The 26,776-nt window shown below is 46.8% G+C and overlaps 1 protein-coding gene and 1 long non-coding RNA gene across 7 annotated transcripts; one reads left to right on the forward strand and one right to left on the reverse strand.

Moving 5' to 3' along the window:
- Positions 1–752: 752 nt before the first annotated feature.
- LIMA1 (LIM domain and actin binding 1) lies at positions 753–24,591 on the reverse strand. Of its 6 annotated transcripts, none has more exons than XM_032094266.1 (11): positions 24,477–24,591; positions 21,002–21,139; positions 18,992–19,037; positions 16,622–17,020; positions 12,268–12,406; positions 11,077–11,237; positions 8,687–8,791; positions 6,712–6,769; positions 6,321–6,433; positions 3,307–3,440; positions 753–2,930 (listed from the first exon to the last, which is right to left on the reverse strand). In XM_032094266.1, exons 2-11 carry the CDS (start codon positions 21,118–21,120, stop codon positions 1,928–1,930), a joined length of 2,277 nt encoding a protein of 758 aa, XP_031950157.1. In that variant the 5' UTR covers positions 21,121–21,139; positions 24,477–24,591; the 3' UTR covers positions 753–1,927. The 6 variants fall into 6 exon arrangements, with proteins under 6 accessions (XP_031950157.1, XP_031950158.1, XP_031950160.1 ...); XM_032094267.1 differs by having other exon boundaries at positions 21,002–21,136; positions 24,476–24,591; XM_032094269.1 differs by having other exon boundaries at positions 12,268–12,376; positions 24,477–24,590.
- Positions 9,356–23,209, forward strand: LOC116436852. The gene is made up of 3 exons (XR_004237086.1): positions 9,356–9,489; positions 19,889–20,029; positions 22,610–23,209. It is a non-coding gene; the product is annotated as an uncharacterized LOC116436852 (long non-coding RNA).
- Positions 24,592–26,776: the final 2,185 nt, after the last annotated feature.

Raw genomic sequence — 26,776 nt, forward strand, 5'->3', positions numbered from 1 at the left:
TTGCATGTCCTTATTTCTTTTGCCAGTCCTGTTCTAATCCCTCTTCCACACGCTCTTCAGTCTGAGAGCAGAAACTGCTCATTTGAGTCAAGCAGGAAACCACGGACACACAGTGTCACCTAGTGGGGCACCAGAGCCAGCCCGGGCTGGCTTCCAGTAGAAGCACTGGGAATTCACCCATCTTTTCTCCTCCATTTTTATAGATGGAGAGCAGCCCTGGGGAGAAGGGTTTTCGGTGCTGGTGGGGGAGAGCTGGACGTGCCCCAGGAACCCCCCGAGCCTGGGCTGAGGCCCCTCTGTCCTGCTCAGGTGAGACCCCACCTGCAGAGCTGCCTCCAGGCTGGAGAAGAGAAGCTTTGGGGGGAATCTAATTGTGGCCATCCAGTGCCTGAAGGAGCTGCAGGAAAGATGGAGAGAGACCTTTTACACGGGCCTGGAGTGCCAGGACAAGGGGTAATGGCTTCAAACTGCCAGAGGGCAGGGATGGATGGGATATTGGGAAAGAATTCCTCCCTGGGAGGGTGGTAGGTCATTGGGATGGATTTCCCAGAGGATGCCCTGGATCCCTGGAAGTGCCCAAGGCCAGGTTGGACAGGGCTTGGAGCAACCAGGTCTAGTGGAAGGTGTCCTTGCCACGGCAGGGGGTGGAACAGGATGAGGTTTAAGGTCCCCTTAACCCAAACCATCCCATGATTTCATGACAATTCTTTAAACACTGCCTCTTTGTGCAACAAGATGAATGCAGACTTCAATTATAGTGGAAACGACCAAACTTTATTGAAGGTTTTGTCGTTAGCAGAACTGTTAAGAAAGCAGAATATTTTACACCTCAAGAATTGTTAAGATCTAATTCTCTTGAGAATACAGTACAAATAAAAGCTAATAAAAAAAAAGGGCCTCCTCCCCCCATTCAAGATTTTATTATTTGTAAAATAATGAAGTCAAATTAAAAAATGTTCTAATCTTCAACACTGGCAATTGGAAAAGTGTCACTGATTCCAGAGATTTTTGCAATGCAGCACAATTTCACAGCTGTAAGGAAAAGATTTATGGCAGCTTGATACAAGTAGGATTTCAGAGTTGTCAAAAGGCCTTAAGAATCTTATCTGCAGTTTTAAATGATGATGAAGAACTCCAAGTAAAAAAAGAAATGACAACAAAAACAAAACGAACAAAAAACTCCACTTCAAATGCGTGTGAAATGCAGAAGTAATGCCCTGCGGGCTGCTCCAAAGCGTTCACTTGTCTTTTGCAGAGACCTGGCAGCCAGCACAGCTCCTGGGAAAGCACTGAAATACACATGGTCCAGCAACGGGCACCATTCCAGTTGTGCAGGGACTCCTCAACCGATCACAGGCAGGTTTGAGACAGAAATTCACACTGCACTCAGTTTAGGATGCTTTAGTTGTTGGACTCTACACACAGAAATGTTTTTATTATTAAAAAAAAAGCCCAGTTGTGCCCTTTCCATGTATTAAAGTGCATTAAGTGACCATTTTAAAGCAGGCCAGGAAGTCCCTTTGAAGTTGGTCCCTAAGCACTGCAGTAGCATTTGTAGTGGTTACAGGTGGTGTGTTCCAGAGGCCCTGTCCCACACCACCACGGCAAGTGCAGTGGAATTCCATAAATTGTTAGTGAAATACCTATTGAAGCTCAAAGGGATAAGACAGCAGAGAACAGCTCTGTTCTCGTGCTGGGGACAGACACTACCTGCTGAAGCCATCCCACAGCCAGACGCTTGTTCCATGCACCTAAAGAATTTGCAGGCTTCCAGAGTTTTCTAGCTGAGATAATTTGTACGCAGATTCCCTTAACGCCGATGTGCAGTGCAGCATCACTTCATCCAGGAGAGCTGTTCGTTAAAGCTAAAAATACCCATTTCAAAAGGCCCAGCACCTTGCAGCGAGTTTTCTAGTAAAAGGCCAGTTTATTCTTCATCATCATCTTCATAGTAGCGATTCCTTTTGATCTGTTCTTCCACAGATAGATCTTCCATGTCTTCACCCTCCCAAAACCCAACGTCTTGGGATTTGCGATTCTGGTTTGGACATGATTCCTTAGCAGTCACGACATTGGCTAAGCTGGAATGTTTAGGAGAATTTGGTTCAAGGAGTTCTTCCTTTGGAATTTCTGGCTCCTCCGTAGCATGTTCTTCCTCATCTGTGTCTGCATTCACCTGGCCATTCTCTACAACGTTATGCTCTACTGTTTTGACACCAGACAATTCCCGTTCTTCCTCCACATTTTTCTCCCCAACGTCCTGGATGTTCCTATGCTCAACCTTCTTTTCCTTTTGCTTTTTCTCTATGACAACCTCTCTCTCCAGTTCCTCACTCCTTTTCAAGGTATCTCTCTCTGCCTTAGAAGGAGACAGTGAATTCTCTGTTTTATGGCCTTTAACAGATATTGTTCTAAATGAGGCTGCAACAGTAAAGGGGCGACTTCGCTCCTTCAGCGAGGAAGATCTTCTTAACTTTTTGAGATCCAGATCCACATCCTCCTGCACATCTGGCTTGGAAATCTCTTCTTCTGGAGGCCACTTGGGTTTAAGTACTTTGATGCCCTCATCTAAGGCACTTCCTTGGATACTTTGGTCAGATGGAGGTGGCCAGGCAATCCTGAGCTTTTTTGTTTCTGCTGGTCTTTCTTCTCTTTCAGGAACAGCTGAAGCTTTTGCTTCCATACTTGCTGCCAGAACTCCCACTTTTGCAATCGGGGCATCCTCTACTCCTGGGCTTTGTGGAGTTTCTGGTGCATTTACACCATGGACGGTTTTCTCCGGGGATTCTTCACATTCAGCTTTACCTGCCCACAATGCCTTATGCTGTTTGTGTCCAAAGCCCTCATCGTAATTGCCTTTGGACTTGAAGAGCTGATTGAAGTGAGGCTTGCAGTAGATGTTCCCACGCAGAGACGCGTACGTCCCGAGGCTGTTCAGGAAACACAGATCAAACGTTAGAGCTCAGGGCCACTGACACAGGTGTCTATTTTAGTTGTGTTACAGAAGAGATTCAATTTCAGTCTTCCACACATTACAGCCCTCAGGGTTTGTATGGCTCTTTCTAGGAATTCTTTATAAAGCCGGACATTATATTTTTCCCCACATAAAATTACATTAAGAGTTTAAAAATGGCATCAAGTGCACCAGGCACTGGCAGAACTAGGCCTGCGTTACCTCTCCTACACTCCTGCACAAATCACTGGATTATGGTGACTTCCAGCTCAGCTAGGCCTGAGCAGCACCTTCCTCAGCTGCGAGAGGAAAATACACTTCCCAGAGGGCAGCCAAGGGAGCAGTGCACGTACCTGAGTTTGCTGTTGCAATAGGAACAGCGGAAGCAGCTGATGTGAAACACCTGCTGGTTGGCAAAGAGCCTTTCCATGGGGTACACGGTCTTCTGACACCCAACACAGGTTTCCTTCATTGGCAACTGGAATTTCTACAGGGGGAAGAGAAAGTTTGTTAACGGGAAAACACATCAACTGCTGAGGACTTGGCAAGAGTTCATGCACAGCTTCCTGAGCTCTCAAGAACTGCAGAGAGTCACTCTCTAATTATGGTGCAGCAGGGTCTGGTGGGCAGCAAGAAGCTATGACAGGCCCATGGGATTGCTGTGGCTTGACAGGGAGCCAAGATTTCACCCCAGTGAATCCCACAGCTGAAGCATCACATGCTGAGCAATGGTTGGGAAAGAACAATGAGAGCACTAAAACTGAGCCAGTTCCCCAAAGCTGTCTCGTTCCTGCAGCCCCAGTTTTTACTGATAGGAGATTGATGAAACATTCCAGTTGATTACAGTCAGTGTGAGACATACCAAAATAATAAAAACCGTGCAGAAAAAGAGAATCTCGAAATGGTTTGGGTTGGAAAGGACCTTGAAGGTCATCTAGTTCCAATCCCCTGCTACGGCCAGGGACACTGTCCACCAGAAGAACTGAAATAGCCTCAAAAAGTGCAGGGTGGGAGAGGAAAGAGGTGAAACAGGCTGCTCAGTGGTTTGAAATTATCCATTTTTGTTAAATCTTTCCTCTCAAAGAGGAGGAAATAGTCTCAGCACCGATACAACAGCAGGAAACACTCCTGACTTCACTTGTAAACAATTCCAGCTCTATCCCAAAGAAACTACACTCAGATTTCAGGACTTGCAGCCCCCCAAACTTGCTCAAGATTCAAAGTGAGCAGAGCTTTGAGGTTAAACAGCTAAAATTCTTATGTGCTTACTGAATTTCCTGAGGGGTTAGTGCAAGGATAAACTTGAGCACTGAGGAGTCGAGTGTCACTGCTGTGCAGCAAAGATCGCACGTTTGTTTTTCAACAGCATCAAGGAAGCAAGAACATTGTCCATGAGAAAAGGTCACTGGATGCCATTTACTCCTTGAAATCTATTAACACTGGCCAATGGGGAGGACACTTTACAGGATAAATTAAATAACACAACACTGGCATTTTGAGGCTCCATGTTGATTACAAATGATTTAGCAGCCCAGGCTCCACTCTGAAGTCTGCACAGACATACTTATAGTGTGGCTTTTCCGTGGGAAAGCATTACCTGCTACAAACTTACAAAAAGCTTTACGGAAAAATCTGATGGCTAAAGAAAAAACAGGAAGGTCAAAGGAAGACATAATCACAGAAATTTATTTATAACAGTCTAGAAACAATGGTTAGGAATGAAAGTTCCAGTGTGTAAGGGCAGATTGCTGAAGATGGAGCCAGCTCAAGTCATTTTGTCACCACCATAAAGTTTGCTGCCAATTTAATTCCATTTTAATATGTATTTCAGGGTTTCCAGGCATTGCTTGAAGTTACAGTAGATTAAAGTTCCAGTGATGACAGCTTCACTAACAAAATTCGGAATTCCTTTTGAAAAAGAATCCAAAGTTTCTAGGTGCTGCCTAAACTCTGAATCTCGAGTCACTAAATGAAATCTCAAAAAAAATGAGATTTAGTGATGCAAACAAAAATCTCATCACCTGTGCTTGCCACATGGAGCAAGGCAGCAACAATTTGCTTGCCCATCAAAACGTTTTCTCCCTGAAAGCTCAGTGAGCTCAACGATGGCATTGGTTTTGCATGGTGACACAACAGTGCTGGCATGGGCTTCTGCAATCACATCCCCATCCAAGGAGAGGAACTTACTTGCATACAATGAGCCCTATGTCTGTGGAGAGGCGTTTTGGGCTGTGAAGAGACAGAAATTCCTTTCCAGGACACTACAAATAGGAGCTACAGGAGGAAGATGAGGCCCAGTAAGTATAAAAAGGACTTGAGAGAAAGCTGAGAGTTGAGCTCACATTAGGAGGGAAGCAGAAGGCAGGAGGAGAGGTTAGGAACCAAGAACAGGAGACAGAAGCTGGAAGAGACAAATAGGAACCTTGCATGAATAAACAGCAGCTTCTATCTCACAGTGCAGCATCTAAAGCAGTAACTGGGCAAAAGGCTAAAATGGTTTTGATAATATCAAGAGAGAGCAGAGAGCACCAGGACATGCAGGTTGTGTGTCACAGACTGGGATCACACAACTCTCACTGGCAGCTCAAGTTTCCCATACTGGCATTTCTTCCCTGGCACACTGGGAAGCCACATCTCCCCAGTCTCCGAGCTCAGGGCTGTTCCTCCCAAAGATGGGGAAAACAACAAAAGCCCAGTTGTTTCCTCAGGAGTGAGCCAGGAAGTGTCTGGCAGCCGAGGGAATCAGCATCCCAACCCCAAACAACACACGTGATGAGCAAGTACAGCCTGACCGAACCATCCAGCACTGCCATTTGTTATCTAATCAGATTAGCAACTACATCCCTGTCCCAAAGTTCTCCATCTGCTTTTTCGCTCCCTAAAGAAACTGTAACATCAAAGACTCATTACTCAGAAAGCCATACTTATTTTTATGGAGTCAGGCACCACAGTGCCCTCACTATAAAGTTACTACCAGTTGCAGTTACCTTGGGAACAGCTGGAAGAGGAGCAAAGCGAAGTCCCAGACTGATAAAAGCTCTGGAGATCAGTACCAGGACCTCATCTGAGACCATCCTCTGCTCGAGCCCTTCTGCCACACTGAAGGGAAGCAGCCCCTCTGTCGCAGGGGTGTAACAGCAACAAGCAACTCCCCCCCAGTCTGTGGGGAAAACCTGACCGTTCTGAGGTGCTTTCCCACCCCGAATTAAAGTGCCCTCACAATCACACTCTGATGAGGATGGAGCAGGTATTGATCCAGTTACTGCCAGACCTTTATGCTTAAGCACATTTAGGCTTTTCAGTATTAAATAGGGACAACAGTTGGTTTTAACCTTCACCAGTGCTTGAGACTAAAGAGCTGCGTTACCTTCACGGCTTTCGGTAGGGAGGCCTCTGTCTGCCCAGCTGCTTTAGCACCAAGGTTCTGCTGCTTTGAGCTGACATGTTTCTGAGCTTCTGCCTCGCTCTCCGACTGTCCAACTGAAGAGCAGAGGAGGGAGAAAAGGCAATTACAATGGCGTTAAACCGTGGGCAGCTTATGCTCACAAGACCCACCAGAGTATCAGTTCAAGTTAAACAGTGAGGGAGCTACATTTAGAAGTGTTCAATCAGGGCAACAGGAGTTAGAGATGTTTTAAAATTACAGCTGCAAATGAACTTCTAAACAGGAAAGCAATTCTTGTAAAGTCTGTGTTAGGCACAGGACAGATTTTTAGTACAAGACAGTTTTTATTAATTAATCATTTGATAGGGCTCACCATGGCCATCCTCCAGCAGACCAGAGTGCAAAGACAAGCTGTTCTCACCTACAGAAACCTGCAAGAGAAAATGAGACAATGAGAACCTCTGACCTTCTGAGATCTGAACAATCATGGCCCCAGGAAGGCACCAGGCAGTTTGAGCACCGAGACAGGGAGAGACCTGAGGGGCTCAGGAAAGGACTCCTTGTTTTTGAGGCACAAAAGGCTCCAGCTGATGGTCAAGAGAGTCCTGGCTATAAAGCAGACACCCTCACAGGGTTCACACACACAAACATCAGATTTCTGTTTCTTTGTACACCTTTATTAACCCTCAAATCTTGGTTGATTTGCTGAGGTTCCTCCCAGGTTTTCTCTCTTACAAATCCCTTGACCCCAAGCAGCACATTTACTGGAAATTTCATGGCTCCCTCCAACATTTGACCAATCTCTGACACTTAAACATTCAGCAGAGACTGTGCTCTTGGGAAAAAAAAAAAAAACAAAACACCAAAACAAACCCCAAAATAAAAAAGAACATCTGAATTAAAAAAAAAAAAAAAAACAAGTTAGTAATTAAAAACTGGAGAAACTGGATCTAAACCAGTTTCAAATACTAAACAGAATCACAGCATTGTTTAGTTTGGAAAAGACCTTTAAGATCATCAAGTGCAACCATGAACAAAACATGCTACAGATAAAGCTCTTGACATGTAACTCCTTATTAAACTTGGCACTATTGCTATTTAATCACTGAGGAACTAAAGTACTGTAAACAAGATTAACTGCAAATCATCACTAATTCACCTTAATGATTGAAAAGTCCGTTGCGAGCAACCGAAATTTGTAAATTAACGAGGTAACGAGGAGGCAAGTTACACGTATTAACATCCTCTGGTCTGCTGAAAACAGAGCAGTACCCCACTGTCCTGGGCAGAGCATGAACATGTTCTGAGACTGCTGAAGCCACACACGTCTGGCTACTGAATGTGCCACGGGTGCAATGTGAAAAATGACAGAGTGAAGTGTCTTTTGTTTCCTTTTTGCCAGAGGATTCCCATTTCTGACATTAACGACAAGCAGCTTTAATTAGGCTCATTTCCAAGTTCACCACATCCCTTCCAAAGGACAATCCTGGCTCCCAAACAATGCTCTATTCAGGTTCTCGTTGCACCTGGACACCTCAACAAGTAACTCTGCAATTACAGCTGAATACAAGAAATTTTATTCAAATCTTCCATTCACAACATGGAGATATTCTGATTTAACAGGTGGTCTTTTAATTAACTCACCTTGGAGCAGGAAGCAGCCTCCACCAGTCAGACATGAAGCTGCTCAGCTGTCTCTGAGGAACAGCTGAAAGCAAAGATTTGGCCCCTTGCCCAAGGAAGGCTGAAAAGCTCTAAAAGCCCTCCTGGCATTAAGCTGCCACGTGTTCAGCCTGGATGGAATACACAGTACCCCAATTATTATTCAGCTACTTTTATCCCGTCTGCTGTCCCCAGTTCAGGGAACAAATGCTTGAGTCCAGTTTACAGAGTCTCAATTTATAGCTGAAGCTCAAAACCAGGAACAAACCCAAACTGCCATTCTCAGTTACCCTAAAATTTAGCCACTAAATGCAGAAGAAACAGTGATAAACTCCTTTTACTTGGGTCATATAAAGTTGCTTATGGGTTTTTTTTTAATTGGTGTGGATTTTTTCATTTATAAAAAACCCACCATAAAACAAACCTACCAATACAGAAAAACTCTCCCAGAAAACTTCTCTAGACATTCTCTTCCACAGACACTTGCTGGCTTATAATTCAGAGACAGACTAAAAAAAAATTTTAAAAAAATCAGGAATTTTGCAGCATGTAACTAATCTGCATCAGCTGCTCGTGTTCGATTCCCAGATGGCATGTGGGACACGGAACCAGTGTATCAGCTGTGCTTCCACAGCCAGTTCCACTTAAAACAAAGCCCTTGATCTCCACCAGAACGGACATCTTACCTTCTCCCCATCCTGACAGGAACTGGAGTCCTCAATTGGTGCCAGATTCTCCTTCTGCCCAGATTTGTAATTCTTGAGTTCACTCTCACTGGCTTGAATCTCACTCTATAGGACAAAGCACTGGAAAGGTGACAAGTTCTTTTCTCCTAAGAAAATATGTGCTTTCTATTTTTCTTGAAATGTTTTAAAAACTGTTTTTTGAGTACATGGAGTGATAACTAAAGGAAGGGCCATAAAAATGTATAAACACTTGTTAAGTGACATATTCTAATGAGGGAACAGGATTGGGCTGTAGAATTTTACTGTGCTCTAAGGAGGTAATGCCAGCGTTTTCCTGAACAACCCTTTTCTTCCAAATTCCTGTTTAAAATCAACTCCTAAATATTCCCTGCTCAATCCACATCTCCCTTTTCAAGAAATGTTAACTTTTCACTTGGAATGACAAGTATTTCCAGACAAGCATTGCCTAAAGTACAGTGTCATTCCTAAATACAATTTGACATAAAAGCAAATCCCACATTTGCTTCAATTCTAGTCAAAACCCTGACTCTATTTTCCTGAGATTTTTGTTCTTAATAGACTGACTTAAGACTTTCACAGGAGGATCTTTCAGACTTTAAAACCAATAAAATCCAGTGAAACCTCGTGTTTCTTTCATTGCCACAGGACACAAGATCATTGGAAGCCTCGTGCTTTTCACAAGGCATCTTCTCTATGACATGAAAGACGAAGAGCCACATGCCAGCACCAGTGTCTTCCTGCACTTGGACACAAGTCTCCACGTAACCAACCACATCCAAGAGGTTTGTAACCGAATGTTGGCATTTTCATGTTTAGATCTCTGTATCTGCTGCCCAGCACCTTTCCCTCCCCTTCCTGCATCCCTTGCAACACTGATTGTTCCTCACCCCTGCTTGAACCAAGTGTGCATCAGTTTTAATCCAGGCGTTATTACACCACAATGCCCCAAAATAGTTGTTCCCAAGACAGATTCTGGCTTTCCTTTGTAGCCCAGATGTGAGAAGGGCAGCACAAACACCACACTTCCATATCAAGAAAGCCCTGGTTGCTTTGCTAGCAGGGGAGGAGAAGATCCAAAGGTTAGGGCTGCTGTTGGAACAGTGGCACTGCAAACGGGAGCCCCTGTCTGCTCTATCTTACGCTGCCCTCGTCCAAGTGCCAGGTCAAAATGAGAAGAGATTGTGCCCAAATGGGGCATCCTGAGAGCATCAGGGTGGACTGACACTAAACCAAGAGCATTGGGGGGCTGCAAACAGGAGCCTCTGGAGAAATGGCAAATCTCTTGCCATCAGGACAGAATTTAGTGACTCAGCCAGCACTCTGAGCCCCAAACTGGAAAAGGCATCAGGAAACGAGTCCAGGAGGCAGAAATGGGCAATTAGGTTAATCAGATTTGTTGCAGTGGCTGCAAGGACTTTCCATTCATGCAGGGAAGGTTTTACTGACCCTCCTCCCACAGCTGGAGAATCTGGCCCATGTGCAGATGAAATTCAGGAATCATTCGAGCTGGGAAGAGGCCCTTGGCTCTCTACAGAGACTCCTGGGAAGCAGGCGCTCCTCTGAGGGAGAACCAGCACTTCGGGCTCTCATTTCCAGGGCAAGTTTCCCAGCTTAAAAAGGCCTTTCCTCTTCAAATCTATTACTCTGGTTAATAAAAGTAATGCTTGAGCAATATAAGTTCCCACCATTCAGCAAAAGTATCAGAAACTTCCAGCAAATGTACCTAAGCAGTTTTTAACAAAAGCTGAGATTCCTGAAACCTCCTCAGCTGCAACACTTCATTAATTGTTCAGTTCCTGATCAAATATTTGCAAAACAGGCAGAGGTTCATTCACTGCAAGAGTCTAATTGGATTCAGAGAGTGGTGAGAAGTCCTGACGGGAGATGAAAAGCAAAGTGAGGAGAAGCGACTGGAGATCCCAAAGCTGCAGGCCAAGAGATCCAAGTTCTGAGCACTGTGTGACACAAAGTCACTTCATCTTGCCGTGCCTCAGTTTCCCACAGCTTAGAGCTCATGGAAAACATGGAATTGAGTTGAGTTTTCTTTTTTAGTCAAAACCAAGAAACATGCAGAGAGCTACAGACACTCAGAAAGAAAAAGAACGTCAACTATGCTTCAGAAGGACTTCGGTCAGGGTGCCAGCAATTAATCCCTTGGAAAACTTTCAACATTATTCCAGGAAGATGCAAATATACTTATTTCTTCCTGCAGTATGTAGAGACAACTCTTCATAAGAAATTACTCCTATGGGCACAGAATTGTTTTCCAAAAAAAACAGCATTACCCTCAAGCAGCCTGCTTTCCATAAGATCATCTTTTCAGTCTCAGGCTGGGACAAAAATTCACTTCCACACAAGCCAAGACTTACCATGGGAATGATGCCTGAGGAACTGCCCTGCTTAGACACAGCTGCCTGGTACTTGGCCAGCCTGTCCTTTATTGACGTCTCAGATAAACGGGGCATGTCCAGGTTCCTCCTGGTCTCTGCCTTGTCTGGGCTGACTCCTGGACTGGTCTCTACAAGATACCCTGGTAAAAAAAAACAAACATGAATAATGGATAATTCTCAGAGCACTTACCAAGATCCTTCTTGGGGAGAAGAAACATTGCCATTCTCTCCAGGATCATGCCAGTGAGGACACAACGTGTATCAGTAAGGAGTGAGAGCCAAGGGAACGGCTGGAGATGTGTCAGGGAAGGGTTAGGTTGGATATCAGGAAAAGGTTCTTCCCCCTGAGGGGAGTTGGGCACTGAAAAGGCTCCCCAGGAATGGTCACGGCCCCAAGGCTGCCAGAGCTCCAGGAGAATTTGAACAATGCTCTCAGGCACAGGGTGGGATTGTTGGGGTGTCCTGTACAGGGCCAGGAGTTGGGCTGGATGATCCTTGTGGGTCCTTTCCAATTTAGGATGTTCTATGAGTATTTATAATATCAGCTATTCCTTGAAACCCCAAAAGACTGCAAATGGTTTGCTAGAAAAAGGTCTCCAAACAGATAAAAATACATAATTTTGTTTAAGTCAAAGCTCACAGTAGCTCCCTGTGCCTGGCCAGGGTAGGAGGGATGAGGACTGAAGCAAGGAGGAAGAAGGAACATTGACTGTCTGTTCACTGCTTCCTAAATTAGCTTGACTATTCAAAGTAGTTCTAGGATTGAGACACAGGGAAAGAATGGGTTGCATTCCTTAACTTGTTGGTTATTCCCTGTGCCTTGGTTTCCCATGCTTCAGAGTGGAATGGTTTAAAACTCCCAGCAAGGCTTTACTCATTAAATGGCATGCTGGTGGCCATTGCAGCTGGAAGGTGGCTGCATTTCCTTCCATTTTGGAAAGGCAAAAGTTATTTCATAGAATCCTTGAGACTGGAAAAACCCTCCAAGACCAGTGAGTCCAACCTCTGACTGATCCCCACCTTGTCATCCAGACCAGAGCACTGAGTGCCATGTCCAGTTGTTCCTTGGCCACCTCCAGGAAAATTTCTATTGTGTTGTATAAAGTAGATTTATCTCATAAACAAAAAACAAACCAACCCAGCCAAGCCCCAGCCCCGAGGTTTCCTGACCTGCTGTGCTGTGGCTCCTCTCTCCTTGGGCGGCATCGCAGTCCTCTGAGGAGAGGCTGTTCTCTGAAATCCTCCTGCCCAAGGCTGCCCTCCGTGGCTCCCGGGGGCCCTGCTGGGGACACACCCTCCCATCAGCTGCCTGGACACACAGGGATTGCTGTGGGTAATCCCTTAAGAGGCACAGGTGTCACTAGCAAATCTGCTTTACTGGAATAAACAAGTCTAGCAGGTGACATCTTATTTAACCAATATAAAGTTTGATCACAGAGTACCTGACCCTCTGTCACCTGGAAAACACTTTCTTAAGAGAGGTCAGTTGGTGCCCTTTGGCAGTTGTCTTGGTTGAAAAAGACCACAAAGATCAGATTTTTAGGTTGTTCCCACTGCATATACAAAACTTCAGTCTAGATTTTTACATTTTGTGCAATTTCTGTTGAAGCCAATAGTCACGGTCATTGTATAACAATTTAAAATCAGAAGAAGGATGCAAGGAACCACTTATCCGAAATCTGCATTCATTTTCAGCCATGGAAAAAGGAATTCATAGTTTTGTAATAAAATTTATCTAGAGATACTTGTTTTGATTTGGATAGTTCATGCATTTGGTACCAAATAATTCCCTAATTAGGTCTGATAAGGCTGAAGCTTAAGCAGGAGAGTGTTAGAGATAAATATTCTCGGATCCCCAGGATAATCACTCTCTGCTGCAGAGCTGGACAGGGTGTCCTGTAGCACCACACAGATGCTCTGGCTGCCTCAACCAGATTTTATTCTTATTTGTTGAGACCAGCTCCTCAGAATCTAAATCTCAATAAAAGAAAGCGCAAAAAGAAATTTCCACAGCTTTGATAAAAGTTTGTGAGCACAGGGTTAAACTGGACTCCATCAAGATAGGATGTACTCACAGCTGAAAGTCAACCTATAAAATCCTAGAAGGTGCTGGACCTTTGTTTCCTCTCTAGGAAGAGTTAAATCACAGATGGAAATTCAGATTGAGGCTAGTGTAGAGAAAAAGACAGGTTTGGCAAGATGCTCCAACCACACATTTCCCCCCAGATTTTCTTATTTGCTGGTCACCAAACTGAAGGAAATTCCAAAGTTTTATTTTCACAGAACTGCAGTGTAAGATAATCACTGTGAAAAATCAGGCTGCTTTCCATACAAACAGCAACTTCACCAGGAAAGGAAAATGCAGCTGGAAGACCTCTTTTTCCATTAGCACGGGAAATAGTTTCTATTTCTGTGGTTTAAGACTTTGGTAACTTTTCTTACTGGAAAAGAGCTTTAGCTCTGACAAGTCTTGCACTGACCAATAGGCTCAGGTCTGGGAGTGCCTGCACACTTGTAAAGACTTGCAGAGGACTTTCATTCTGTGAAAACTATTCTTAGATGATCCTTATTCAGCCAATGTCCCCTTTAACATCACCCTGAACCCACGAGTCTGGGGCTCTTGCAGCTCAGAAATTCGGGGTCCAAAGGGTCCAGCAGGAAAAGCTCAATCAGCAGAAGCAGCTCGAGAGATAAAGAGTGCTCCAACTGCACCACTCCAGAGCCCTGCCAGCTCCTCCTCCTGCCCTTTGCCACCTCACATCCGCAGGTGTCACAACCTCACCTGAAGAGCCCTTCTGTGGGTGAGCTGCAGAACACAGAGAGTAAAAATCCCAACTACCAGAACACAAAAGCTTTAGAGGTCAGGGATATTTCAGTAAACCTACAAACATTCAGTAAATCTACAAATATCCTACAAATATGTGTAGGTTTTGTATCAACAGTTTTATCTTGGGGGGAGGAAAAAAGCAGAGTAAAAGAAAAAAAAATGTTTAACAGAGGGGAAGATGAGGGACTTTCCCCACCACATCTGATGGACTGACCAACTGCAGGGAATCAGCAGGATCATGGCTTGTGGAAGGTAACTCCTCTCACATGGACAAAGCCCCCCAGGGGTTTGTCACTCTTTGGCTGGGCCACAATTCCCAGGGCACAGTTTCTGCTGCTTTGGAAATGAGATAAAATATTCCTCATTTATGGAAAGCTCCAAGTTCTCAGACTTGGGCAAGTGCAGGAGCACCAGGAGCACAGGTAAAGCTTTGCCTGGGGCACAGAGCTGGGCAAAAACCCAAATCAAAGTTACACCTATTTCATTACAAACCATCTGTGTCAGACATGACCCTGCCACGAGGTCACCTACACGCCACAGCCAGGTTTTGCCTTAAAGGAAAAGCACAAACCAGCCTGGAGACAACTTTTTCAGAAGTGTTGCAGATCTGATTCTCCTCCCCCTCGGATGTGCTTTCACTATCACTTACAGGAAGAATCCTTTGGACATCAGGTCTTTTATCAGTTCCAGTCTTTGCTTAGCACTGAGCAATCCAGGCTGCTGTGCCTGCCCCTAATGGGATTAGGGCAGTTTGTTTCCATGAAAATGCAATAAAAGAAGATCTGCCTCCTATCTATTGCAGAAGACAGAGCAAGATTTGAGTGAATAAATGAATAAATGATGGAATTTTACCTATAATTCTGAAAATGAGAGTAGGTTTGTTTGGAGTGGGAGATGGAATCAGGAAATCCAGGCTCTAACCTGGATCCCTGCCCCAGACCTGCCCAGCAGCCATGAAAGTTGATTTATCAGCACTGCCACGAGCTTCCAGCCGTGGTGCTGCTTAGTTCACACATAGGTTTTGCCAGCAAAGCTCTGACAGCACCAACACATTAAGTCTTCAGTAAAGTCTAAGGAAAACTGCCATCTCTCAGCTGAATTTACAGTTGGACTCAATGATAGAAAGGAATTTTCCACCAAAACGGTTCCACGAAGCCTCACTCAGGAAAAAGCACAGGAAATAAGTGGGAGAGGCAACTGCAGAGCTGCAGTGCTGTCATGGCTCCCACCTCACCGAGCCACACCTGGGTCCCCACAGCGTCCAGCTCCCTCCACTGTACTGACTGACACCATCCTCCCATCCACAGATCAATTCCCAGAACGAGAATTGAATTCCAAACACGCCCCCTCTCCCCCACACATCTAAACTTCAGAACGTTCCTTTTCCCTTCTGCAGTAAGGGTAACAGATTAACTTGGAATAGGAATTCTGAACCGAACCCGACCAGTTTTGTGCCTCCTGGATGGTGTTTACTGCGTTTAGTTGGTTTTCAACAGTGTTTGAATTGCTAAACTTGACAAACTATCAGTTTCAGATTCACTCAGCTCCAAAACAATTTATTCCCCAGGCTGAGATAAAGTTACTCGAAGCCCATCTGCAGAACTCCTGGAGAATCCTGAGTGATTAATCCTACAGCAAGAGTTCAGCGAAGGTCTCATATCATGACAAAGACTCCAAAAATTCAAGTTGTGAAATGACTTCACACAGACCCAAAATTCCCTTTAACACCGAGCTGCTCCTCTGAGCCCTAAATTGTTACATATTAAAACAACTTTTGTCCAAAATGTGTTTGTTTTAGTCAATACTGCAAGAAAACCACCCGCAGTAAAACAAAGCCAGGAGGAGAGGAAACTATGAGAAAACTGGAAAATCCACCAGCATCGAGGCCTCGGGACTGTGTTGCAAGTCCCCAGCATATGCAACTCATTTTGGAGTTAAGCAATTCCCCCCGGGACACGCCGGCTGCAGTCCACATGCGGGATCAGATTTCATGAGCAGTTGGAAGAAAAATGCGAGCCCTGAGCATTTGCAAGTCAAAACTAGTGAGTGCAGGAGCTGCTCTGGCCATCTCGGCTTCGTCTTCCCCCAGTGAGGATTTTTTTTTTCCCCGATAAGAAATATTTTGTAAGATACAAAGATGAGGGAAGAGCAAGGAAAGGATGGGAGTATTTCACTGTGTGTATGTGTGAGCTTGTGCGACTCATGCTGATACAGATATCAAAAACTCTCACTCCTTAGTGCTTCATCTCAACTGCAACAGTCCTGATTGCTGAGCTCACTTCAAACAGTTACTTACTCTTTTATATATTAAAAAGTACATAAATATCTACATATGTATTTTGTGCAATTCGCATTTTCATAACTCATTGTAATCTTCACACGAGACACAAACAATCCCAACTCACTTTACAAAACTTAATAAATTCCACACTTATTTTCCCCTCTTCCACTGAACCCTATCAAAAGCAAATTCACTTTACTCCAACGAGTAATCACAAGCTGCCACAACTCCGAGCACCCTGCACATATTTGTGTGGCTCGAGTAAGTTACTAACACCACGATGTTCTGCTTTCACTAAAACAATGAACACAATATTTGCAGAGTCAATAGTTGGAGCCACTCCCTCCCGGGATTTTCCTGATGCCGCGGAGGCAGCAGCTTTAGCTTCTCCAAGATTTGGAGGGACAGATCCTTACCTTGGCCTGAGGGGCTTCACCCTTCTCGAACATCATCTTGAGCTTGGTCAGGGGCACGTTGTACTTCTCGATCCTCCCCGGAGACTCCGACCTCTCGCTGGCTTCGGGCTTTTCCATTTCACGGGGCTCTCTCACACAGTTTTCCATGCTGCCGCTCTCCCGTGAGTGGATGTGGGGCTCTGTGCTGTCAGCAGCGGGACACTGCGCCTGGCCAGAGGCAGCTCCAGCCCCCGGGGGTGGCGAAGGGGTGCGGCTGGTCCCGACCTTGTGCCTCACCTCAGCGCAGCTGCTCCGGACCGTTTCCTTCCCAGACTCCGCTCCCAGCACCGGATTCTCCCACTTCTTCTTCAGTACGCTCAGATTCCCCCTCGTAAAGTGAGCGGGCAGGTTTTCTGTGTTCTGCAAGGAACAAGGAGTTAATTCCAGCTCTCCAAAGCACTTCCTTTCCATGCAGGAGGAAGCTCAGCACCGATCCCCGCTCCCGGCCAGCTGTGAATAGTTACAGCTGTGCCACATGGAGAAAGCATCCAGGATAGGGAAGGAAGGAGGGGGGAGAAAAGTCAGGAGTAAGGCAGGAAGTGAGCAAACAGGAATGGCCTTATAAGGCAAAAGGGAGTCAAACCCCAGGAGTTAAATGCCACACAAAAGACCTGAATCCACACATGAAGGAAATGGGACTCAAATCCACACAAGGAGGGCCTCCAGTCCCAGAACAAGGAAACAGGAGCACAGGCGGCCATAGGAGAGGCTGGTGTACCAAATGCTGCAGTGTCTTCAGAAGACAACAGCCATCAGGCCTTCCAAAAGCTACAAATTAGCTCCCAGAAACCACTAAATCCTTGGAGTTACCTGTTCCTGCTCTCGGGTAACAGCAACACTTCAACTCCCAGAGACCTGCCCAGGATTTTACACCACACAGCCAAAGCTCAAGCCAAGCACTCACAACAAACATCCTTCTGCTCCAGTTTAAAAATAACCAATAACTTGCTGGGATTTTTGTTCTATTTCACTCAGCCCGTTGAAAGCACCGATGGGGACACGCACACGGGTCACTGGCACTGCCTCACCCCCAAGGGAAGGCCCGGAGCAGCATCACCTCACATCCAGCTGCTTCCCAGACCAGCTCTGCCCCCAGCAGTTCCCTCTCCCCAGAGCAACAGCCCAGCCCCTGTTTGAGCCATTCCAATCCAATACCTGCCACCATTGCATGTTTCCTGTCTCTCCCTTACGGAGACCACTCCAAACTCATTGCAAGTGGAGCAGGGCTGCCAGGCTTACAGGAATTAACTGGGATTAGCGGCTATATTAGGATTTAAGTCTCTCACCCTATTACTCTTCTGGTCACATTTTGAACGCTGCTTTGCAAATTGACTTGAATCCACCAACACTTCAAAAAAAAAAAAATCAGCGTGTTTGCTGACTACTGAAAAGAAAGTATTAAAATTATAAGGGAAGTGTTGTAATGGAACAGAAATACTGGAAATTGTGTGGCACGTTCCTGCGGGAACACCTCTGGAATCCCAGCATGCTTCCTAACACAAGTCCCTCCTGCGTGAGACTTGCCTGTTCCCTGATCACAGGAAGATTGACAGACACAAGCACAAGCAATGAAGAAAATTTAAGACTGAAAAGTAATTTTTAGAATGCTTATTTTATCTCACCTACATCCCAAACAGCAAAGAGTGGCTCCCCAAGCATTAAAGAAATCAAGGCAGCAAATCTTTCCTATAGATCCTGAAAATACTGGCAGTGCTTTAAAATACAAATTACCCCGAGGGCCAGGACAAAGCCCTGCAACCTTCATGCCTGATATGTCAGCCAAGGTTCCCTGACCCCTGAACACCTAAGTGCAATGGAGTTTACAGGAAGGAATGTGGGGCTGTAATAGAGCCAAAAAGTTGGTGCTGCCTCATCCAGGGGCATTTACAGCCCTGGAAGTCACTTCAGAGAAGATCCTACAGCTCTCAAAGACACATTGGATTTCAGGGAGGCTTGGAGGCTCCTTTTAAGCACTTTTAAATTTAGTTAAGAAAGGGAGAGGCACCACACAAGTGCCTCCAGCTAAGAACAGGAGGTGGGTATTCCTGGCTTGTGGTTAACTCATTTTGCCTTTTGCTTAGGAGAGAATTGGTGATTCAACACAGCTTTGGGCAAGAAACTTGACTTCCTTTCCTTTCCTCCACATTGGGAAAAAGCATGGACCATGAAGCAAAAGCAAACCCTACATCTAAGCCAGGTTTTCTGTAGGACACACAGCAGCAATTTTGATATTCCAAAAATCAACTGTCACAGCAATATTCATGCGTGATCCATCCTGATTGCAGGCTGTGTTTATTCCCAAGGAAACAAACACTTATACAAAACACTTACACTTCTCTTCTTCTCAGCAGCGGCTTCTTCAGCAGCTTTCTGATACCTTTGAGAGAGTGAAAAACAAACAAAACCCAAGTTTTAACCAAAATACTGAATGCTCCTGAAGACAGCTGAGATTTTTCTTCCCCCACCAAGGGTTCTGTGCACTCCCCTCAACTAAAACTAGAGGCTGGACCAACAGCAGCAAATAACACAAAGCCAAGTGACAGACACATTTTCAGTCATCCAGTTTACAATAATAACGTGCATTCATATTTTTCATTCCCTAAGCACTCTGATCCCCAAATAGAGACAGTTTACCTTGGAATAGCTGCATTGTTTCCGCCACCCAGCTGTCTGCTGTGCCCCCTTGCAAGAATAACTCAGCTCTTTATAGAGCAGCTGCTGAACCAGAACAAATTCCAGCTTGGCATACGCCGAAAATCTCCATAAGTGCCAGGGGATTTTACTCTTCGGGCTGGGAACTGCCCCCATTCAGCACTTGCCTCCTGGGCAGCTGAGCCATCGCGGCAGTGGGATGGGTAATCACAGCCCTCTGGAGATAAGCCACCCTGGATCATGAATCAAAGTCCTTTAAGGAGCTGAAGGAAGCTCCCAGCAACCTGCACTGTGCTGGGTGCAAGTCCCTGCACAGTCCTCACTGTGCAAGATAATTGCACTTGGCCTTTGAAATATGAAAATTAGTGACAAATGTTGCCATTTTAAGGAGAGCTCTGCCTTTCAGAGAGAAGGAGCCCAGCATCTGCTTGGGCAAAGGGTGTTTCTGTTTTCCTTATCTGTGGAATTCTGCTTTTGACACAACAGTGAGTGTGTTACAGGCTGTTGCTGCTCTCTGAGCATAAGCTCCTCTTTAATCCATGCAAACACACTAACGCACATCTCTGCACTATAAAGGGTCCGAATTTGAACACAACGTGCTGAGACAGTGATGCTGGAGGAAGAGGGATCACTACTGGAAGAAGAAACAAAGAGGAACACAGATGAAAGTCAAGTAGCACCTGGAAAATGACGATGAGGAGTCCCAGCCCTCGCTCTGTGAGTCAGCCCAGCATGGGGCACTTTTTGAGTCTCTGCTGTTGCCTTTTGTGTCTCTGATCTGACAAAACTCATTACATGGGATGGACAAAAATGCTTTCACATATGAATATTTAATTAACGTCATTTTAAAAAGTCACACTCTTCCCTGCAGGCATCAGGGCGGCAAAGCCAGAGAGCAGGACTGTGGTTTTTCCAAGGAACTGACCCCACCTATGTAGAGGGACGCTACTTGATTAAGGAATAGCAGTTTGGATTACTTCCAGTAAGCCTTTTTCAAGGGATTATCAACATTTAGCAAGATGACCAGGTTCTGTAATCAAGCTTCAGCGGGTGAATAAATTACCTTAACAAGGTGGTGACAGCAAACAGCTTCTCCCTGGGCCAGAGAGGAACTCTGGAGCTGTGGGTGTGTAACTATCCCACTCCTACAGATTCCATAACGTTTGCCCCACACTCAAGATCCAAATACCCCAAAACTTTGTTAAACTATTAATGCAAGAGCCTCGGAGACTCAATTGCCCAAATCCCATTGAAAACCCCAGCTGTAGCCTACATAATTCCTTAAGGAAATAAAAGCCTTTCCAGGAAATGCATTGGTTACTGCCACTCAGCTTTCTCAGGGTATACAATATTTATAGTTTGAGTGTAACCCTTTATCTGTCTCTCAGAGAAAAGGGAAGCTTAATATTCCTTTTCTACCTACGTCAGGAGAGGTTTAGGCTGGAAATCAGGAAAAGGTTCTTCCCCCAGAGACTGGTCAGGCACTGAAAAGGTTTCTCAGGGAATGGTCGGAGTCCCAAGGCTGCCAGAGCTCCAGAAGCATTTGCTCACCGCTCCCAGGGATGCACAGGGTGGGATTGTTGGTGTGTCTGTGCAGGGCACAGCAACTGCGAGCACAGCAGTCCCTGCCCAAGGTACCAGCTGTCACCTACACACACAGCTGGTGCTCCCCGGCCCCACAGCACTTACTTGGAGAACCTCTCTGCGAGGGCCGAGGACTTGTTCTTGTTGACCAGGGAAAGCTCTTTTGCAGTGATTTTCAAGGACTGGGACGTCCATTGCCTTCTATTGAATGGGGAAGGCTCCATCTTATCTCCCAAATCCCTGCTCAGGAGGAAGGAATAGTGTCAGCAGTAGGAACTGGGAGCAGAAAAGAAGTTTCACAAAGTGATTTGCTCCTGCGTCCCTATTCAGGTGCTCCAGCATCCCAGTGCCACCAATCCTAACCCCTCAGGATCTCGTCCATCAACTGACTTTAAAAAGGCAGCAGATGACAGTTATAATTTCCTCTGAAAATGCCATTGAGATGGTGCCCTGATAAAGCCACAGGCACAATGCTGGGGGGGGGTGAGAGCAGTGGGAGCCGGCGGAGTGACACGGAAGCTGTGGACATGGAGGATGCCAGAGTGACACTGCTATGTCACACACACACACAAGCTCCAGAAGCCCCAAAGTGCCCTCACTTGTTCCAGTTTCAAACCAAATGTGCTGGCATTTATGTAAGAGGGTTTGAGTTACGAAACTTAAGAGGATGTAATTACTATACAAACATTTTTCATTCACTCTTGTGTTCGGTCTCAGCACAGCAGCGTTTCCTCTGTGAGCTCAAACAAGTCTCATGTTCATGGAGGCAGCTGTGCCCCTCCTGTTGCAGTAGTTACCATAATATCAGTTAATAGTATTAATTACCTAAAGAACAACTCCAACCACCCCATCCTGCTGGAAATGGGAAGAGATTTTGTCCAGCTTTTCACCACAGAAGCCAACAAGACTATATCAGATTTATTTTCTACATAGTTTTCTTTTGTGGAGGAGGAAAGGAGGGGAGATTAATTTAAAGAGTTCTCTGATAAGACAAAAATAAAGCCTGTAGGGCAACGCCTTTCCTTTTTTCCTCTTTTCTTTTATCCCTAGTCCCATGTCACACAATGCCTGTGGCAAGGGCACGAACTGACCCTGCAATTCCAACTCCAGGCAGGCTGAGCTCTTCCTTGTATTTTCCATTAATACCTTTAACGGATTTGCAGAGTCACAGAACTCTGGATCCAGTCTGAGTCCAGGTCTGCCGGACAACTGGTCACACATAAACAGAAACCCCCTCAGACAACGTGGTGTAAACAGTCGATCAAAGGGAGAAAAGCCAACGTTTTCGAAATCCTCACACATACAGAATGCACCTGCTCAGAAGTGACAGAGATGTGGGATTCTGCAACACCTCAGTCCAGGAGAATTCAGGGGCACAGGCAGAGTTTGGCAGTTCCCAGTGCTGGAATGGGAGTCCTGGGAGCAGAGAAGCCTCTCCAGTGCTGCTCCCTGCCTGGAGACACAACAGGTGGCAGGTGAACACGTCTCTGTCCTGGGAGATGCAGTCAGGAAGAACGGGCCTTTCTCTCACATTCCATAATTCCCCCATGTCCTGGAGAGAACGGCACGCCGTGACAGGACGTGTTTTATCAGGACAGTGATTTTGGTGGAGCTTTCGGACGCGCAGGTTGAACTATCGCTGCAAACAAGCGACACTGGTTTTGTGGGGACGATGAAACACGCTGAAACCACTTATCCATGTTACCTTTCCAGGTGCAGCTATCTGCAGCCTCAGCCTCTGAAAGGCACACAGAGCCCCTTCCAACCAGCAAGAGAAACTTAAACTGGAGTTATTTTCTGAAATTCCTGCCTTTTTGAACACACTCTGCATCACCAAGTCCCCTGTAAACCTCCATCCAGGCTGCACTGAGAGGAGAGGGCTCTGCATTTGACTGGCCTTTGACAACAGCACAAATCACCATCTACAAAGACAAAGGATCTCATTTCCACCTTCTACCTTTTAAAAAAATCGTATTTCATACACAAATAAAACCAGTATTTCTGTGACTGCAGGATACAGCCCCCAGTCTTAATCCCCAGAATACACACAGAGAGATTACAGATAGAATTTCCTGCTGGAAAATGCCCCAAAAAATAATTCTGTCCATGTTAAAGACCAATGCTGAATGAGCCATATCATGCCACAGTTTGAACTTTGTTTTATGACTAATCTTGAGCCAAAGGGAGCTCACCTGAGGCCCTGCTGCAGTTTAAATGGCCTTTCACAGAGCAGAGTCAGCTGTGCCCAGGAAACAGGAGCGGGGCATTCATCAGAGCTCCCCTGGCACAGGGAACAGGTGCTCATTGACACACGGAAGGACAGTTCAGTAAAATACTGAGAAACAAAACTGAATGTAGTTGTTCAGAAAATACCCTGCTCTGGATGCCTGAGCATCCCACTGCAGCTCCAGCCAGCCCTGTTCAGGGCTGCACCTTCTCCCTATTGAGTTTTTCTCTTTCCCTGCCATTCTCCATCAAAACCACAGGTACATTGAGTTAATCTGGCCTGCTAAGGCAAAAATCTCTTTATAAAGGTAGTACCTGCTGCTGGGACATTCAGCTGAAAAGAGAAGCGGCGTATCTGGAATCTCAGTTGCTAGAAATGACACGAAGCAGAACTCTGACATGCCTTGAAACTTGTGCTCCCACATTTTTATGCCATTCCACATTCTTAGCACTTTCTCATTCATTTACAGTTTTGGCATGGTCAAGTATCTCTGGGCTTTCTCTGCTGCTCTTTCTGAATGGTTTATTCAGAGTAATTTCAAAAAATACATCTTAAGATTTAAACAAGACTATGAATGCTCTGCCTACTGCAGTGAAGACAGGTTCTGTGGAAGGTAGCAGAGAGTGCAGAGGAGATGGAAGAGGAAACAGGGATGCCAGAGACGTGCCAGATGTTAGGGAAGGACTGTGATTAAGCCACAACGCATCAAATCTACCTCCAATAACTTTATCCAAGAGTTTAACAGCAGAACGTAAATCCCTCTATCTGGAAAAATCCTAAAAAAAAACCGAAACCAACTTACTAACACTTGCCCAAGGTGGAAGTGGCCTATTCTTCTTTACAAGTGGCTACAGGAACCGGCCACCCGCGGGCACCAGGCGCCAACCCCGGGCACGAACCCGCCGAGAGCCGGAGGCAGCGGAGGGCGCGGCCCCTCACCGTGCCCCGGCACCCACGAGCCCCCGGCCCGGCTTTTCCCGACGGTCACCGACCCCAGACCGGGCGGGGAGGCAGGACGGGCCTCTGCCACTGAGCCCCGGTGCCCCCGCGGGGCTGGGCACGGACGCCCGGAGCGGGGCCCGGGTTCGCCTCGGACATGGCCCCGCACAGCCCGGACTCACCCGCGGCCCAGCGCCCGGCCGAGCCCCCACGGTGGGTCCGACTGCGCTGTCGGGGAAAGTTCCAGCAATCCTGACCCCCGCCCCGCGCTCTTGTCCCGGCCGAACCGGGGTGGGGCAGCTCCCACCGCACCTGTCCCGGCCCAACCGGCGGGTCCCGGCACACCTGCCCCGGCCCAGCCAGCAGATCCCACCGCACACCTGTGTGCCCTCTTCCCTCCCCGCGCCACGTACCTGTCCCGGCGGAACCAGGGAGACCCCACCGCACCTGTCGCAGCTGAAACAGCGGCTCCCACCGCACCTGTCCCGGCCGAACCGGCGACTGCACCTCCGCGCCCGCCGCCGCAACGGGCAGCGCCCCCGGCCCCGCCCCCGGCCCCATTGGCCCCGGCCCCGACCGCGCGGGCCACGCCCCGGCCCCGCCCCGGCGCCTCGGGACACGCCCCTCGCTCGGCCCTGTCCCCCCTCGCTCGGCTCCGTCCCCCCCAAACCTGGCAAAGTGAGAGGGGAATGAGGGGTCTCGGAGCTGGGGCTCGACCCCGCCGTGGCTCCCGAGGGCTCAGGAGGGGCAGTGCTGGGGGAAGCTGTGCCCGTGCCAGGTGTTGGGGTCTCCTGCAGCTCTGATTTGTTTGAAAACAAAAAAAAACTGGGTTCAGCAGCCGAATGAGACACCAGGCATTCCTGAGATATAGAACATCCCTGTGTTCCTTAGCAAGACACCGGTGCTGCTCCTGGCCAGCCCTGTAGCTCCTAGAAGAATTCATCTGAACAATTCATTGTGTTTCTTTAGATGTTTCTATTTCTTTCCTTGTTAATCTTCCTAATGTGTCAACTACCAAATTCCTGACTTTAAAAAAAATTGTGTATATTTGGTGCTCCAGCTACTTTCCCAGCTGCAGGTCTTGGATGTTGGCATTGTCCCAAATTCTGGGCTGTCCCAAATTCCTTGGGAGATGCTTGCAGAGCAGCTCAGGATCTGTCGGCCATTAAGACGGGAAGTGACTAATTAAATTAATATGTTGGTGTTACTTTTATGACAGTCTCAGCATTGACATGTGAAATTTAGTCATTCCAGTAAAAAGTCTGAATTACGGCCCAGAAAATCCACACACTGTAAATTACAGCTCCCATGGCTGGATCCTGGTGGGATGGGGGCAGGTCCAGGTGGAGCAGTTGTGACAGTGGTATTGGAGCATGTCAGATAAACTTGGATGTACTGCTGTTAAACGTGTGACATGTACAGGAAACTGCCTTTTTCTCTGGGTTAGGTGAGTAGGACACTTCCAGATGGAATCTGCTGCCATTTGGGACACCCCTGACTGTCCCTTTGCCCTGCTCAGGTGAGACCCCACCTGCAGAGCTGCCTCCAGCCCTGGGTCCCAGCACAGGGAGGATGTGGAGCTGCTGGAGAGAGCCCACAGGAGGCATCAGGGGGATCAGAGGGATGGAGCAGCTCTGCTGGGAGGAAAGCCTGGGAGAATTAGGATTGTTCAGCCTAGAGAAGAGAAGCTCTGGGGTGACCTAATTATTTACAAGGGCCTGGAGTGCCAGGAGGAATGGCTTCAAACTGCCACAGGGCAGGATTAGATGGGATATTGGGAAAGAATTCCTCCCTGTGAGGATGGGGAGGCCCTGGCACAGGTTGCCCAGAGAAGCTGTGGCTGTCCCATCCCTGGAAGTGTCCAAGGCCAAGTTGGACAGGGCTTGGAGCACCCTGGGATAGTGGGAGGTGTCCTTGTGTTGGAAGGGTCACTGGCAGTGACAGTGCTGTAATCTCATTCCCGAGGTGCAGCTGAGGGCTCTGAGCTCTGATCTCATTCCCCAGTTGCAGCTGAGGGCTCTGAGCTCAGCATTGATCTAAAATGGGGTTTCTGGTGCTTTGGTGAGAGGTGGTGAATTGCAGGTTGATGAGTCAATGAGATAGGAACAATCCTCCTCCAGGGTAAGCAACCCCAGGTGTAATTATTAATGTGTTGGTAGTGCCTGTTGCTTTCCAGGGACATTTTCCTGGAGTCACACTTGGGGCTGCAGAATCTGCACTCTGGTAGGTTTATACCAGAGGGGAGAATACAAAGAAACAAACATTTTCTGTCTTCACCCCTCTCTTTCTAATGTTTCACCTGAATGTCGCTTGGGGCATGGCAGCATTTCCCGAGGAGCTAGCACTGACTCCGGGTGTTGGGGCTCCTGAGCTTCCCACAGCCCAGGGCCAGCACCAGCAGACAGGATGAGGCAGCAGCTGAAGAAACCCCCAGAAAAGGCTGGGACACCCTCACGGCATTTTTTTGGTTTTGAGGTCCCCACCCAATCTGTAAACTCCAAGTGACCCCTCCCAACAGCACCACTGGTTTGTTTAATCACTGATTAAACTGGAATTTTACTTCCATTTCCAAACATACTCTGTCAGTCTGTACATTCCCTTTTTGTTTTGTGATAAAGCCAAGGCAACAGAAAAACACCATCATGAGACTTCAGCAGCACAGCTTTGCTAAGGCAGGGCTGCACACCTGTGGTTCTGATGGGACAGCCTGAGCT

The sequence above is a fragment of the Corvus moneduloides genome, chromosome 30 (genome assembly GCF_009650955.1).
Source record: "Corvus moneduloides isolate bCorMon1 chromosome 30, bCorMon1.pri, whole genome shotgun sequence".
Classification (NCBI taxonomy): domain Eukaryota; kingdom Metazoa; phylum Chordata; class Aves; order Passeriformes; family Corvidae; genus Corvus; species Corvus moneduloides.

Excerpts from the sequence above, each read along its gene's own strand:
- LIMA1 (XM_032094266.1), bottom strand. The coding sequence starts at position 21,120 with ATGGAGCCTTCCCCATTCAATAGAAGGCAATGGACGTCCCAGTCCTTG. Across the intron at positions 11,238-12,267 it reads GAGGAGCCACAGCACAGCAG|GGTATCTTGTAGAGACCAGT; the intron begins GTCAGGAAACCT and ends TTTTTTTACCAG. Across the intron at positions 3,441-6,320 it reads CCCTACCGAAAGCCGTGAAG|AAATTCCAGTTGCCAATGAA; the intron begins GTAACGCAGCTC and ends TTCCCCCTGTAG.